This window comes from Atractosteus spatula, chromosome 4 (assembly GCF_055471065.1).
Source record: "Atractosteus spatula isolate fAtrSpa1 chromosome 4, fAtrSpa1.hap1, whole genome shotgun sequence".
NCBI classification, from domain to species: Eukaryota; Metazoa; Chordata; class Actinopteri; order Semionotiformes; family Lepisosteidae; genus Atractosteus; species Atractosteus spatula.
Window position 1 is genome coordinate 34,583,726 of NC_142709.1, and position 16,330 is coordinate 34,600,055.

A 16,330-nucleotide genomic window follows, 5' to 3' on the forward strand; every position below is an offset into this window, starting at 1 on the left:
TATAATTGATTGGTCCATTATGAATATACTGTAGTAATTTATCATACTATTATCACAAAAAAGAAAAAAGAAATACACAAATAAACGTGTAGGGGCAGGATTAATATAACCTGTTCAGTGTGTCTTTATGGGAAGAGCCTCTCCTTTTCCTGTAAATGAGGTGAAGACATGGGTGGGATTTGAAGTGTTTGGGGGTATAAATATTAGTTTTAAAATCCGTTGAAAACTACCCAAGAGAAGAACGACAACTGCCATCATGCTTCCCTATGTTGTATTAATTGCATTTCTTATTCTGCCTGGTAAGTGGAATTTAACATGACTGCAGTTTATATCATTAGTATTGTATTTCTTTCGCTGCAAGTGGAGACAACAACTTGTCTTTTTCATTCCAGTTTGTCATTTCATTCCAGTTTAAACAAATCTAATTTCTTTCATAGTGATTTACATCCTTATCCCAATTTTTTTTAAATCCTATTATTCTATATTCTATATATATTCTATTTGCTTCCAGGTATTATTAATGCAAGTTTGTATATCAGAAGAACATTGTAAAAGGGATGATAATCAATGACCACTTACCGTATGTTCACAATTGTTTGCAGGGCAGGCAAGTGATGCTCAGAATAAAACTGTGCTGCGTGTTGTGGGAGGGGTGATGGCCACACCCAACTCCTGGCCTTGGCAGGTAAGAGAGCAGCGTTTAGAAAGAAACAGTACAGCAGGAATATTTACTTAAGACAAGTTCATACCATTGTCTCTCAATGACTCTCTGACTCAGTGTTTTTATTCCTCCTACTCAGGTGTCCATTCGTGTTAGCTCAAGTGACTGCTATTCCCACAACTGTGGTGGAGTCCTGATCCATAGTCGCTGGGTTCTGACAGCTGCCTCTTGCGCTGGAAGGTAGGAAAACAATTTAGAACATCAATTAATTTCAAAAGATCAATAGTCAATATCAATATCATTAAAAACATTGTTCATTGAAAAGGCATCAGGATATCATCTCATTTCATTATATTTATGTAAGTCTTTCCAAAAAGATGGAAAGTGGATATTTTAATAATTAAATCTGAGTTCCAAGCATAAAACATTGTTAATTATTTGGTTTCACAAAGAAGTGTTAAGGAAGTGGTTAATGTTGCTGTTAAGCTCCTATATCTCTTCAGGATATATAAAGGCTCTGTCTTATTCTTTGGTGGAATTAACATGTACAGTAGCTGAGTGTGTTCTAAGTAAAGACACTTTGTCAAAATTAATACCTTTTCATTGGACAGTGAAGCTTTGGTTGCTTTCCTGGGGGATCACAATATTTATGGGATTGAAGGACAGGAGCAAATCATTCCTGTGGAAAGAAAGGTCATTCATCCCAGCTGGACTAACAACCTTGCTGCAGGGTATGTATCCTAAACTGTAACCCTTTCAATTAAATTATAAATAACTGGTAGAAAGCTGACAAAGAGCTGTGAGTTACAGGACTTGGACACAGGATAGGGGATTCTGCAAGACAAAACGGCTACCTGTTGCCTTAGTCCCTCTGTGTCACTTCCAGTGTGCTGCATCTGATCCCACCTGTATACCCCCAACTTTTCAATCTGCTAAAAGAATATGCTGGTAATTGCTTGGTATTATTGTTGAGAGAGTGATTTATTAAGATTGAGAATGATAAGAATGTGTATCCACAAAAAAAGAAAAATAGTGCTATTACACTCTACTTGAAAATTTGAATGAAACAGCTGTATGTATGATGGTCTGTACGGAGTTCCAATACAGTATCATGAATTGGTCTCTTCCTGTGCTCTCTGTGTTGTGTGCAGATATAACATTGCCTTGCTGAAACTGACCCAGAATGCTGTTCTGAACTCCTACGTCTCTGTGGCAACACTGCCCAGTAGTGGCGCTATCCTTCCCCATAACAACTTTTGCTACATCACTGGCTGGGGACGTACCAGCAGTAAGTTTGTAACAGGAAAACTTAATCTGTCATAATGTTCTATTTTGGAAGCAAAAGGGAACATAAGTGCATTGAAGCATGCTGATAACAACATACTGCATTTAGGACTTAAAAATGGAAACATTATAGATAATAAATACAGGGTGAAGAATCTATTAATCAAAGGCATTAAATAAAAAGAGAATAGATTATGAAACTATTGGGGATACTGTACATCTATAGTATAGTGGGTAAAATAAATACTGTTTTACCGGTTGAATTAATGGGTAGGTTTAGGTTTTCCACAGGGAGAATGTCTGCAGGTCCTGACTGCTCTGTAGTACAGAAACTGCAGCCATAAACCTGCAAAATAATTTTTCAGCATACAGCAAATTATTTATTTACTGTATTGTATTTCTTAATTTCTTTAATAAATATAATCTGATATGCTTCCACATACCATCATCTATGTTTTTCAAAATAGAAAATATTACTCAAGGGTTTTGTTGAATTGTGGCAGGGTGACAGAGTGGTTAGCTTTGTTGCCTTACCATCCTGGGACTCTGGGTTCAGTTCCTGGGGTGCTGTCTGTGTGGAGTTTGTATGTTCTCTCCATATTTCATATGGGTTTCCTCTGACTGTAGCTAGACATACTAGCTGGTTAATTGACTTCTGTCGTAATCTGCAATTTTGTAAACAAAAGGGAAGATCAGCATATTGAAGCCACATGGTAATAATACATTCAGGTTTTAGCACTTCTGAAAAACTGCTGTGAAATACAGGGACTGAAGTTATAAAGCTAAGTGTTCACTTAGGATTTTAAATTAAGGGGACGGAGGATGATATAAAATCGTTGATAATCCATTTTTTCTAGACTTAAAAAATAAGTAGTCAATATAAAATTCTCTCTCTTCTTGGTTGTGTTTTTTATATGTATCTGAAAAATACAGTTAAGTAAGGTTTCATAGTTTTCACATCTATGTCTTCTTTAACAATAGAAAATATTTCCTGAGAGTTCATGTTGAAGGGAAATTTCAAGAGTATAATTTATTTAATAAATATAATCGGATATGCTTCCGCATATCATCATCTATGTTTATCAAAATAGAAAATATTACTCAAGGGGTTTGTTGAATTGTGGCAGGGTGACAGAGTGGTTACATGAATTTTGGCAAGTTACATGAATTTTGTCTGCAGCTTATGGACAGCTGTCAGCTACCCTCCAGCAGGGCTACCTCCCCACTGTGGACTACGCCACCTGCTCCAGCAGCTCCTGGTGGGGATCTACAGTAAAGTCCACCATGATCTGCGCCGGTGGTGATGGCTACAGAGCAGCCTGTTATGTAAGTATTCCCTCTACAGAACTATTACTTTGATCAACAGTCCAACAGTGCAAGATACTGTTGAAACAAACTTGAAAATGTGGATTTTAATGAGTTGCAGAAATGTAAGAAAACAAGCATTAAAGGCTTGTATTAGACTATTTGCTTCTATTTCTAGTGAAATAATTTACCTCACTGCTGTGTTCAGTCTGAAAACAAGTACATTGTTCATGAAAGCAGGATTTCTCTGTTCTTCATATGACTGCATTGATCTACCCAGTGCAGTGTGTGCATAGAGGTTGCACTGCCTCATCTCTGATGGTTGGGCCCATAAATCTAATTTTACAATCCCACAATGATCTTTCAGGGTGATGGTGGGGGAGCCCTGAACTGCTACACAAATGGAAGATATGAGGTTCATGGAATTATGTCTTTTATGTCTTCACTGGGCTGCAATGTTTACCAGAAGCCCAGTGTCTTCACTCGCATCTCAGCTTACACTACTTGGATCAGCAATGTGAGTAAGCAAACTGGGTAGTTTTGTGTTTTACAGAACAATGTGTTCTGTTGATACTAGTTTTTTTTACATTACATTACAATATTGAGATTTTGTTGTATTGACCAATCTGTACAATTAAAAGTTTAGATGAATTGGATCAAAACAGATCAAACTTTTGAAACACTTTAAATGTTAGATTTGAATAATTTATTCTTTTAAATTCATAAATGTCTCAATTCTTGCATTATTGTTAAAACACCCTTTTGATATATTTCTTTTCTTCTAGACCATCACATATAATTAAATGACTTTGGGCTGCTGTGTGTGGACCACATGGAGCATTCTGACTCTTTCTTTAATAAGGTGAACACTGCCACTGAGGAAAGGAAATCTCTAAAGCATGTAATTGGTAGATATGCAAACAATAAAACATTATAAGCAAACCTGTTTTCATGATCTTCTTTACACCTCACTGCATCAAAAATCTTAATGATGAAGAAAATATATGTAGAAATATTCACAACAGGAAAATAGTGGATCAGAATGATGTCAATACTAATAATTACTTTACTCAAATATATGTTTATAAGAAGAATCACTGTCCCCTTTCACATTCACATTCTCTGTCACTTTTTCTCAAAGTTAAGGGCACACCCATAAAAAACAAGTGTTATGAATTGATAACAAAAAAATGTTGATTGGTGTGGGTCATTTCTGCACTTCAACTTTCACCCCTTCTAATCTCTGACAGTCTTCTATTTGAGAGGTTCCTTCTGCAGGACAAGTAGAATGTTTTATATTTGAGCATGTTTTATTTACGTAGACTGTAGTCATGAATACAATTAGAAAAAGTCTATTTTTTTTAAACTAATACACAGACATATTCAGTCAAAACAGAAATTAACTCAAATATCCATAACAGATTTAATATCACTAGCATTCATATTCAGAATTTATTTGTTATTGTAACTAGCTCATGTAGTCACCTAAACAGATCCAAAACTAAGCTGAGCACTTAAAGTCACCATTATTCATGCAAAAATTTTTCACCATTATTCAGAGAATTTTCTTCAGGTTCTGCTCCAGAAAGCCGATTGTCCTGACAAGGGTTATATCGATGCCTAACAGAATTTAGCTAATATTTTTCAAGGTCAAAGAAATGTAAACCCAGCTGAGAGAAATAATAATAACTGATACTAATAAAAACATTTCCCTAATAAAAAGCTCCTTATAAGTACCACCACAATTCATTATTGAACATTGAAAATTGCAACAAGCATCATTATTAATCTTAATCTTGTTTAGTATGTAAGCATGAAAACCCTGTTTTCTTTACTTTTTTTTACTGTAAAGTTAGTATTTTCTATTATAAGCTAACAACAAGAACGATTTTTTTCAGTTACATAAAATGTTTAACACAACACAACAACAATATAAATCATAACATGACTGGGTGAATATTAAAAAGGAAAGCATTCAACATACCGCGTAACAAACAAATCTTTAAGGTTTGTGCCGATTTAAAAAAAAAAGATAGACCTCTGCCTTTTTAACACCAGTTTGACTCTTGACTTGGAGGTAATTGTAAAACAAACATTCCTGGAATGGATTGATATTGTTACACCTGGGCTGGGAGCAGCATGCATCCCTCAGTTGCCAGGAGCAACCTGAACATTCGCATAATAAGTTATCTGCCTTTCTGCGACCCTGTGCGAACAAAATCAGGAGGTGTCTCAATTACACTGGCTGCCTTAAAAGTAGATATCGTCCTCTCAATCAGTTCATTAGGCTGACTGTTTAAGGCAGCTTTATCCACATTATTGCTGCGACATTGAGCTACTAGAACAAATGTATTCACTTAATCTATTTTAAAAGCCATTTTTCTATTCTTTCTGCATTGAACCAGAGGAGACTCGCCTTCACTCCGGTAAGCTATTGTCAGCCTTCCGAAGTCTTTATCCCCTTAACTTTTTTTTTAACTTTTTTTTTCAGCTGAAGCTGCTGTCTGTCTCGCTGAGGCGCCTCCGGTTGCGCTTCTCTGCTTCTCTCCCACTGGACTTTCTACCTTTTTTCCAGACAGTCCTCACCTTGCTTTCTGTTGGCTCAGTTCACCGTCACATATTCAGCCTGCCCGGTTCCTCTCTCTCTCAATTCAATTCAATTCAATTCAAGGTGCTTTATTAGCATGACCGATGGGTACAATCAGTGTTGCCAAAGCAAATGAAAGTAATGATATTTACATGAAACAAAACAAAAATAGAAGTAAAATAAAATCTACAGACATATTACAGACATTTACAACAAAGACATATTATACAATATTGACATATTCTGTAGGCGGCTGGAGCATTATTGGGAGACAGACTCACTGTTCCTCAGGCTGTGACAGGAGATCACATACTGGGCTGCCAGTTCAACTGAGTTCCCTCCTCCCTCTCCCAGTAGGATTGGGACCCGTTGTGATTCTGGCAGGTCTCTCTCTCTCTCTCTCTCGAAGAGCCACTGTGTCGTACTTCACTGTATCGGGCTTCAGCCTGTCATTTCGCTGCAGGTGCTGTATAACAAAAACAACGTGATGCTGCACTGATCCAGATGGGTCCTGCACCTCCACCCAGTGCTCTTTCCTCCAAGCGTGACGCCGTTTTTAACCTCCTCATCAGGGCAATTAGCGTTCTTAATCTTTTTCTATGTAAGCAAGGAAAACCGTTTCCCTTTTTCCCTTAATAACTTTAAGTGTTGTTTTCAGGCTACCGACAAAAATCTTTGTTTCAGTTGCATAAAATGGTTACCACAATAACAACAAAAGAAAGTGAAACATGACTTGTTGAATTTCTTTTTGTTGCTTTGCTACAAACCTTGGCGTGCGTCTTACCCTCCTTCCACAAATACAGAAAGACGGTAGCACTTGTCTTGTCTCACCCTGGTAGTTACATTATTACATAACTGCTTCCAAAAACCTCCATCTTTTCACCAGTGTTCAAAAGGGGGAAAATATTGTGGGCACCAGGTTATAGTTTATAGTGTTTTTCATACTGTTTTCTATCATCATCATCACTGTTCTATTAGAGTTCCATTTGTAGCCTTATTAATACTGAACACCCTTCTAATCTGTCTCACCTGCCAAATAAGTGGCTTATTTGGCAAATTGTATGTGCGTGACTTGCCTCTGATCTTTACACCACTTCCTTGAAGTTCTACATTAACAAGCTTCAGTAAATAATGCTTTCTGGCCATTGTTTGCTTTGTTGCAGTATTTCCACTCCTTCAGTAATTGTAATGGCCACATCCATAGAAGGGTGACAAAACAGTGCTGCTCCTCTGAAGTGCTGGATTTTACATGAAATCTGAGCTCAAACCAGGCTCAACCCAGCCCAAACCAGGCTGCTGCAAAGTGGAGGGATGCAAACATCAAGTGTGAGGGAGAAAAGGGGCTTACGTATAGTATCAATCATTTTAACCTGTCAAGAATTTTTAAATGTCATGAAAGATAATGATTTAGTAAAGTCACTCAGGACAGGAAAGTTGACTGGAAAATTGCTAATGTAGCACTCATCCACATATTGTAAGGCTGACAAAACTGTACCAAGTACTGAGAGGAATATTCTGGATTTTAAAACATGTAAGGTCATAGAAATAAGACTTACAACATTTATGGTTAAATAATTCACTGAAACATTATGTACTGTATATTGTTACAGGCTGAGATAGATGCCAATCGGGGTGTCTTAAGACTGTAGATAAAGAGTGTAGCACCTGGCACTGTAAACGTTTCCAGCTTCAAAGCATAGGGGATTTTTGCTGAGATGCAGGAGGTCCTGAGTCTGTAAACAAAGCAACCATGAAGTTTACCTTGATTTCCTGACAAATCGATTAGGTTCTGATTAAGTGTTATTCAATATTCCAGAAAGACACTATATACGATCAGATCAAGACAGAAGAAAAAAAAGAGTGAAAAGGGGAAAAGAAAAAGGGCAGACCACACGAGAGAGAGGAGAGAGAGGACCACACAAGAAACAGACGGAACTGTGCTGCCGAGTCCCTACTGCAGGATCACCCAGGAAAAACCCGAATGGAGCTAGGTATTTGAATCTTGCTAATAGAGCTTGCTATTCTGTAGCTTTTAGGGAACTTGGAGTTCCTGAGTAAAGAAATTATTTTGTTTAAAACTGCCTCTCCTGCTGGGTGAGCACATTGGTTGGTGCATTTTGCAGTACAATAGAAAGATAGCTTCGCATTTATTTTGTGGCATCCAGTTTAGAGAGGTTCAATAGTAGATTGTATTCCTTTTATTTAAGAAGGCAACATATCTATTCTTTGACCTCTGTAGGCATTATTAAAGAGCCAAATACATACCCTAGCAGGTTAGCAGTCTGGGGCTTTCTGGTAGATCTAGATCTCTAAAACATCTTGTCTGTAAACTTGTAAATACACTAAATTGTGTGTTGTATGTTTATGCTGTGTAGCGTAGTGTGTGTCACTGTAATTGTTAATAAATATTTGTTTATCAAAATGTACTATATTAAGGTTAAATTATATCATAATTTAACACACCCAAACACAAGTCTGAAGTCCAAAGTGTGCTTTATTTACAGTGCAGAATATCTTCAATAACTGCTTCTATTCCAACACAGCAAATGGTATCACAGCATATTGGTTTATATACCAGCACTATAACATGTATCCCGGCACAGTGGTTTATATCTCAGCACAGGGGTTTGTATTCAAGCACAGCGGCTGGTGTCTCAGCACTGTGGCTTGTATTCCAACACAACGGCTTAAATTTCTGCACCTTGGTTTGTATTCAAGCACAACGGCTGGTGTCTCAGCACTGTGGCTTTGTGGCTTGTATTCCAATACAGCAGCTTGTACCTCAGATCAGTGATAGGTTTTAGTTTCACTGCCTTCTCCATCTCTGCAGCACAGGCTCTTGCTCTGGCTTTTCCTTTGGAGAAGGAATAGCTTCCAAAATATGAACGAGGCTTCATGAAAAGCAATGACCCCAGCAGCATCACACTAAGCATGAGTAAAGCCTACAGAAGTCAGAATATAACATAGATATTGGATGTGAATTTAAGATACTGTTTATACAATATTCCCTTATATGACCATGTCCTCTGAAAACAGGTTAATGTGATAATTAACACAATGCTTAACAAACCAAATTCAAGATAGCGGTGAGGTTGATCTGCTTGAATTCAAATCAGGACTTCTTCAGTTTATTAAAATAGGTGAGTTTATTAGAAATAACATTAATACAAACAAATACTTTTTGAGGAAATAATAATAATAATAATTGCCTACACTTATATCACACTTTTCTGGACACTCCACTCAAAGCGCTTTTACAGGTAATGGGGACTCCCCTCCACTACCACCAATGTACAGCATCCTCCTGGATGATGCAACAGCAGCCATAGTGCACCAGTACACTCACAACACATCAGCTATCAGTGGGGAGGAGAGCAGAGTAATGAAGCCAATTCAGAGAGGGGGATTATTAGGAAGCCATGATTGGTAACGGCCAATGGAAAATTTGGCCAGGATGGGGGGTTACACCCCTACTCTTTTCGTGAAATGCCCTGGGATTTTTAATGACCACAGAGAGTCAGGACTTCATTTTTACCTGTTTACAGTATAGTGTCCCCGTCGCTATACTGGGGCATTAGGACCCACAATGACCACAGGGTGAGTCCCCCTGCTGGCCTCACTAACACCTATTCCAGCAGCAACCTTTTTTTTTTTCCCCAGGAGGTCTCCCATCCAGGTACTGACCAGGCTCACACCTGCTTAGCTTCAATGGGTTGCCAGTTGTGAGTTGCAGAGTGATATGGATGCTGGCTATATCACAAAAGAAATGGATGAAAATAAAGAATTAGAAAAGTACAAGTTGCGAAGATACAGAACAGTGTTAACAAACTAATTTGAGGCAAAAGGCATAAAGTTACATTAAACTCTCATTAAGATAACTATTTTATACCATCGAGCATTGAACTCAAGCACAAGGTGAATGCAACCTATCCCTTTAACAGGTGTGCAAATGAGAGAGCTTGGTATGCTCCTATTGCTTATATTCTGAATAGCGGGGAAGTAGGTATCACCTAATCTGGGGAAATTTGGTAGGCGAAGAGTGCTGTGACCCAGCTCAGGAGCTAATCCAGCGTTGCTGTGGAGCACAAGTAGGGCTGCTGGCTTGAGAGGGTGGAGCAGCATTTCAGACTTTTCCTCCCTTGTCCATTTAAGCCCTTTGCTACTTTTTCTTCTTTGAATGCTGGCTTCCTTGGGTCTTGACGTCCAGTTCTCTTGAGCTTAACTTCCCAGACCTCATAGGCTTAATTTCCAGTCCCCTCATGGGCCTAACTTCCTGTCTCACAGGCCTACTCTCTGGTGTTCACATGCCTAACTTCCAGGCATAACTTCCAAGGTGTTGTTCTTGACTTTCCCTTTTTATTGGCCTCAAAGACATTCCTGTCTTAAATCTTAAATCTGTGATTTGCAAACCTCCCCTTCAGGAATTTTTATTGTTTTTTTCAGGAGAGATAGGATTACACGTCCTGTATTTGGGACAACTCTTAACATCTTCTGAGTAATACATACAAGTTTGATAATTATAATTAACTACTCATGTTTTGTCCATTCTTTTCATAACAACCAAGCATAGCCCATGTCTTCCTGAAATAATAATAATAATAAAAAAACTTTATTTTATATAGCGCCTTTAAATGTGACTTCTCAAAGCGCTTATGATGCCTTATATTGTATTTTAATTTCATAATTTGGATTTACACTTTTTTAAGGGAATGAAGTATGTATTGTGGTAATACAGCCAGTACTTCACACAGTCTTTTATCAAAAGGATTGAAGGATGCTATTTTATCAGGTCAAAAATTTTGATTTGCTACACAAGCAATAGGAGGGGGTTGTATCCCATTAAGCCACTAGAGGGGTGACTTGGTTTTCCTAACTGAGACCATCAATCGATGTGGATGGATCAGAATATTGTGTTTTCTAAATTCTGATATCAGACAAGTGATATCTATGGGCATTTGCTCGGACATCCCTTGTTTCTTGAGGTTTAATGCAGTTGGTTATGTCTCTCTTTAGTTTAACCATGTGATTTCTTCATTTAATATCGGTAGAATGGCAAAACATGGTGTTTGCAGTACATAGGATATATTGATGATTTTAAGGTACAGATGCAGCCATTCAAAATGGGTGTTGTATTTCGCGGTATACCCCGGTGGGCGTGTCGCAGTATCACACAGTATCATGGGGTAAATCGTGTCATTTGACGTCATGCTGGAAAGTATTCGGCATCACCTTGTAAAACCGCCAGGAGGAGCCCATAAAGCTTAACCTCTCATGTACAGCATTTGAGCTTTTAAATTTAAACTGTGTATTACAGCATGTTAATCATCAGTCAATAAAAAGTTAGTATATTTTATGAAGGCAAGATTGCTCAATTGGACAAAAGTACACAACCTACCTTTATCAGAAATATCTATGCATCAAAGCCTTTACCGAAGATATTACTAATAGTATTAATAATGAATGACTTTGGACAAGCTGTAAACTCAAAGTATAATTTCTTTAGCACATTTGTACAAGCACTTGGAATCTGCCCAAGCCCTACTTTGTCAGGCATTTTCTTTTACTGCAACGGACATAAAAACTCCCTTGCTTTTAACAGAGCGTTTCATAATTTCTAACTACGAAAATTATTTAAACTGCGACACTTATCATTCAACCAGAGCTCAAAATATCACAAGGATCCTCAAGAGCACAGCAAAGACTGTATTAAAAGATACTTGTATCAGATACATGAGAATCCAGGCTTTTTTATCAACGCTTTCTTTTCCGTATACCAGATATTATGGAACCACTTCAGAAGGGTCTCAGCCAGTCAGATTCCAGGAATCGGTACTTTAAAGAAAAAATACACACCAGTATTCCATTTCTCCCTAAACATTTTAAGCATCGAAGTCTTTAACTAACGTGAAATAGCGTGTAAAAAAGTGGTAGTTTTAAGCTTTTCTGCTAATATAATATGGAATCGGTATCTAAAGAAATTAATAACGATATGATTATATTCGTGTACTGCGACATTTCTTTGAAAAAATAGAATAGCAATATTATGGACAAATAATTGACTTTTATATTTCTAAATATCACAACATGATCGAATTTAAGTCATTTTAATAACAATGAATAGTCACCTATGCGTTACAATACAAACATTTATATTGATTTAAATCATGTTTTGATTTAAATCGCAAACGCGTGTTTAAATATATGTGTTCTTTTATTCACAATCAGACAAATGCAACATAAATTGATATCTTTATCTTCTAAGTATCTTAATAAACTTTCAGCATAGCTTTCTCCCCGTTTAGATTTATTTTTCTTGGGATCTTGGGATCAAACGTGGAAAGATTAGATTGTAATCGTTTTTATTTTTTAAATACATTTTAGAAAAGTGTAATCTATACTAAAAAGCTGTACACCACCTGCTATAAAGATACATATTGTAATACTTTCGGGTTCGGATAGGACAGACACAAGAACTCAGACTTGCGTAGTTAAAGCAAGTTAAAGCCTTGATTTTATATATCACCTTTAAAAGTGGCATCTCAAAGCAAAGTAAATACCCAACACTGATTGTACCCATCTGTCATGCTAATAAAGCACCTTGAATTGAATTGAGAGAGAGAGATTTAAACTGCGACACTTATCATTCAACCAGAGCTCGAAATATCACAAGGATCTCAAGAGCACAGCAAAGACTGTATTAAAAGTATACTAGTGACAAACTAGTATACTTTAGATCTTTTTTTCTGAACCGGGGAAAATCTGATCATGTTTCTCTATAACAATAATAAAAAAACATTATTTTACATATCACCTTTATGTGATATCACCTTAAGGACAGCACATACAAGGGTTAATTGCACAATGGACCGCGCAAAGAAATTTAAAATAGTCTTCTTTAGGTGTGAGGGCAGGAGTGGATCACAGAAGGCATAATCAGCAAATTAGGAAAACAAAGAACAGGACAGGCGAGACGTTTATCCAGAGAGCGAGTGATCAGAAAAAGGAACAGCTGTTACGCCCAGGTTTTACGCTCTCTCTCTGCTGAATGAATAAAAGCATTTTATTAAAAACGCGTTTGCGTTTGTCTGGGTATTTACTTTGTAATCTGTGGTTTACATCTACTGTATTGCTTTGAGATGCCACTTTTAAAGCTGATATGTAAAATAAAGTTTTTTATTATTGTTATAGAGAAACATGATCAGATTTTCCCTGGTTCAGAAAAAAGACGATTAAAATCTGTAATCTTTCCACTTGTATGTCATCGGAAAATACAAGAAGTTTCTGCTTTGTGTAAGGATGGTATCAAAAAGTAATCTAAGTGGTGAGAAAGCTGTGCTCCTCAAAGCGCTTTACAGGATAAAAACAATAACAACAATAGTGTTAGGCTGGGCAAACGATTTTTTTATAGAAATACAAATGAGATATAATGATGTGTTCCGGCTTAGACATTAACGAGTACAACCCCCCTCTCTGCGGGAGTGCTGGCTGTGACGAATTAAACCGGTTTCACAGGTATTTTCAAAGTAGAAGGGGGCGAGATTTCCAGCGAAAGACAACTCCCCCCTCCAAAACCAAGGAAGTACAGTACTTACTAGTTAAGAAAGCTAGGCTCCTCAATGAAATCGCTTTAACATGCTAATGCGTTGGTGTAACAGTCCGGTAGAAATGTAACAGTCCGGTAGAAATTAAAATTCATTCTATACAGCAATCGCATATTTGGGTACCATTTCATAAAACTTTCATGCTTAAAATGTTTAGGGAGAAATGGAAGACTGGTGTGTATTTTTTCTTTAAACTACCAAGACCAGCCATACACAGTACAGTTTACGTACATACAGTAATGTTTATGTTCCTAAATTAATATCGTTTATGACCTTCAGATGCGTTATGCTCCTCTTCTTTTTATGCTCAGCTACTAAAATTTCCCTTTAGTGGTAAAATTCCATATAAATATTCAAAACTAAGCGGATTAAAATGTGCACAGTAAAGACATTAAATGATTAAATCTTTTCACTACCAGCCAATGCACCACGAGTGCCCCTGTCGGTCATTTTGGCCAGACAATCGCTTGTGGGTAGTTTACCGTACTGCGGGTTTGTACCGCGCATTTTGAATGGCTGCATCTGTATGTTTGTTCTTGTTTTTGAGACTGCATTTTTAAAAAGTCCTTCTTTGTATTCCTTGCTAAGTAGTGGCTCCAGATTTATGACCTTGTGTTTGGTGTTGGTGAAACTCTTCTCTTGACTTGAGCATCACAAGACATACTTTGTTCATGGCCAAATGGTTTTATGGCTGTGTCTGTGCAGCTCTTTATCTCTCCTTGAGAGAGTGGTTCACAGTTCTTGTGGCCAGGGCCGAGCCACAAGGAATAACAAATCCCCCGTTATTCAGAGATGCAGGCATGCAGATTTGTTAACAAGAACTGAGTACAATATATCAAATATATACAATATATACAATAATATCAAATGGTATGACTTACATTATTATAAGAACATTATTTTATTTTGTTATTTATCACAAAATGGCATATTGTTGGGGTGAAATGTTGGATCATACAGAGGAAAGACTGAAAGCATTTTATTGATGTACTGTATTTATTACAGTATGTTAAGTCAATACAGTCACTGACACCTGTTATCCCACATTGATTTCAGTCACAAACTTCTTCTACTATAGACGAGTCAATCAACTTCCCCAAAGTTTGAAAATACCTTGTCGTTGCTTTCATTTGCAAATATTGCGTGAGTATGTGTGTATGTATTTTTGCATCAGCAGCCCAAGTTTAAAACAGCTTGAGGAAGTCATGCTGAATAAAATATAAATTACTGATTTTTTTAATGTGACTGATGAAATAAGTATATAATAATCCATTCTTCTATTTTCTAAATGCTTTATCCAATTCAGCATTGAGGTAGTGCCATAGCCCATCCCGGCAAGCAACGGGCACAAGGTAGGATACACCTGGGTGGGACATCAGTCCATCACAGGACATAAAGACAAAAACAAACACACACACCCATGTGTTTGTGGACTGTAGGAGAAAACCAAAGCAATTGGAGCAACCGGTTACTTCAAAATTATAGCAAATCTTCATTTACAAATTACTGTATTGAAACCTTTGTAGAAAGGAATTGTAGAAATAAATATGAAATTAAGTAAGAAATAAAAAACAAGTGCACTTAATAACAAGTGAGATGAGATCAGTAAGACTGGACAGATGGGATGGGAAAGTTTTATAAAAACATCATAAATCAATTTGCCTAGATCTTTTGGAGGCAAAATCATTAATTACATCTTTATATGGTAGTAGTCGACAGACTGCATGATTGATACTCATGATGGCAAGTCGACTGAGACAGGGACTGTATGTTTTAATCAACTTGAGCTTCAAAAAACCTCTCTGTGCTCCTGTCGCTGTCACAGGGAGAATGACTGCAATCTGTAGGGCTACAGGTTAGGATCACAATACCCCCATTTAATGAAATACAGGAGGAAGGAAAGCAATACATTTTAATGTAGATTAATATAAGATTATAAGCAAGAAATAAAGAACAAGTACACTCAATAACAAGGGAGATAAGTAAGGCTGAGCAGATGCAAAAGTTTCATAAAAAATATTCTATAATTCAATTTGCCTATATTTTCAACCTCAGGTATGTTTTAATCAACCTGAGCTTTGAAAGCTCCTCTCTGTTCCTGCCAGTGTCACTGGGAGAGCACCTGTAATCTGAAGGGCTACAATTTGGGTTTACAATGCCCCCATTTAATGAAATGCAAGAGGAACTGCAAAGAAAACAATGTGTTTTTGTGTTGATCACTTACAATTGCTGAACAGTCTTTTTAACTATATAGCTTTCACACTTTTGTTTGGCTGGGCAGCACTGATTCCTAGCCAGGTGACACACATGGCATGTGTGCAATTATGGGAAACGTAAATCCCTTAACTACCTGTACGTAGTAGTAAATCACCTCAAGCAGTCGACGTGTCTAGCTTGAAAGTGTGGCTTGTCTACTGTTCACTAGTTACGTGGATCTGACAGATTCAAAGCCAAATCTAAAAACAAATTGTTACATTATTATAATTATGTCTTATTACAAGGGCTTGATTTGGTGTACCTCTGTTTTGAGATTGTTTATCCTGCTCTTCTTTTCTGTGCTTCAGAAACATATTACGTACTCGATTATGATTGGTAATTTTTTCACCAGGCCTCCATTAGGATAATTCACACCAACAGAAAGACCTATAGGGGTTTTCACTCACATTTGAATGTGTCAATTAAAAATATGTAGTGATGCATATTGAGGGGACCCCCTGGTGGCCCAAGGCCCTAGAGGCATTCGCCTAATTCACCTGTACCCAGGACAGGCCTTGATCTGAGGGGGCCAGTCGATCAAGGGAAACACTGACAGCTCCTGTTAATGCACTGCTATATTGCCCATCACCTATCTGACTCAATTTTCTTCCCTGAAGCTTCACAGGTTTTTGGAGA

At 37.3% G+C, this 16,330-nt stretch overlaps 1 protein-coding gene across 1 annotated transcript; it reads left to right on the top strand.

The window, feature by feature from the left end:
- The first annotated feature begins 256 nt into the window (after nucleotides 1–256).
- Nucleotides 257–4,174, top strand: LOC148836273 (chymotrypsin-like elastase family member 1). Its single transcript, XM_088913870.1, has 8 exons — nucleotides 257–299; nucleotides 603–685; nucleotides 801–901; nucleotides 1,273–1,392; nucleotides 1,813–1,949; nucleotides 3,126–3,271; nucleotides 3,618–3,767; nucleotides 4,036–4,174. Exons 1-8 carry the CDS (start codon nucleotides 257–259, stop codon nucleotides 4,051–4,053), a joined length of 798 nt encoding a protein of 265 aa, XP_088769996.1. The 3' UTR covers nucleotides 4,054–4,174.
- Nucleotides 4,175–16,330: the final 12,156 nt, after the last annotated feature.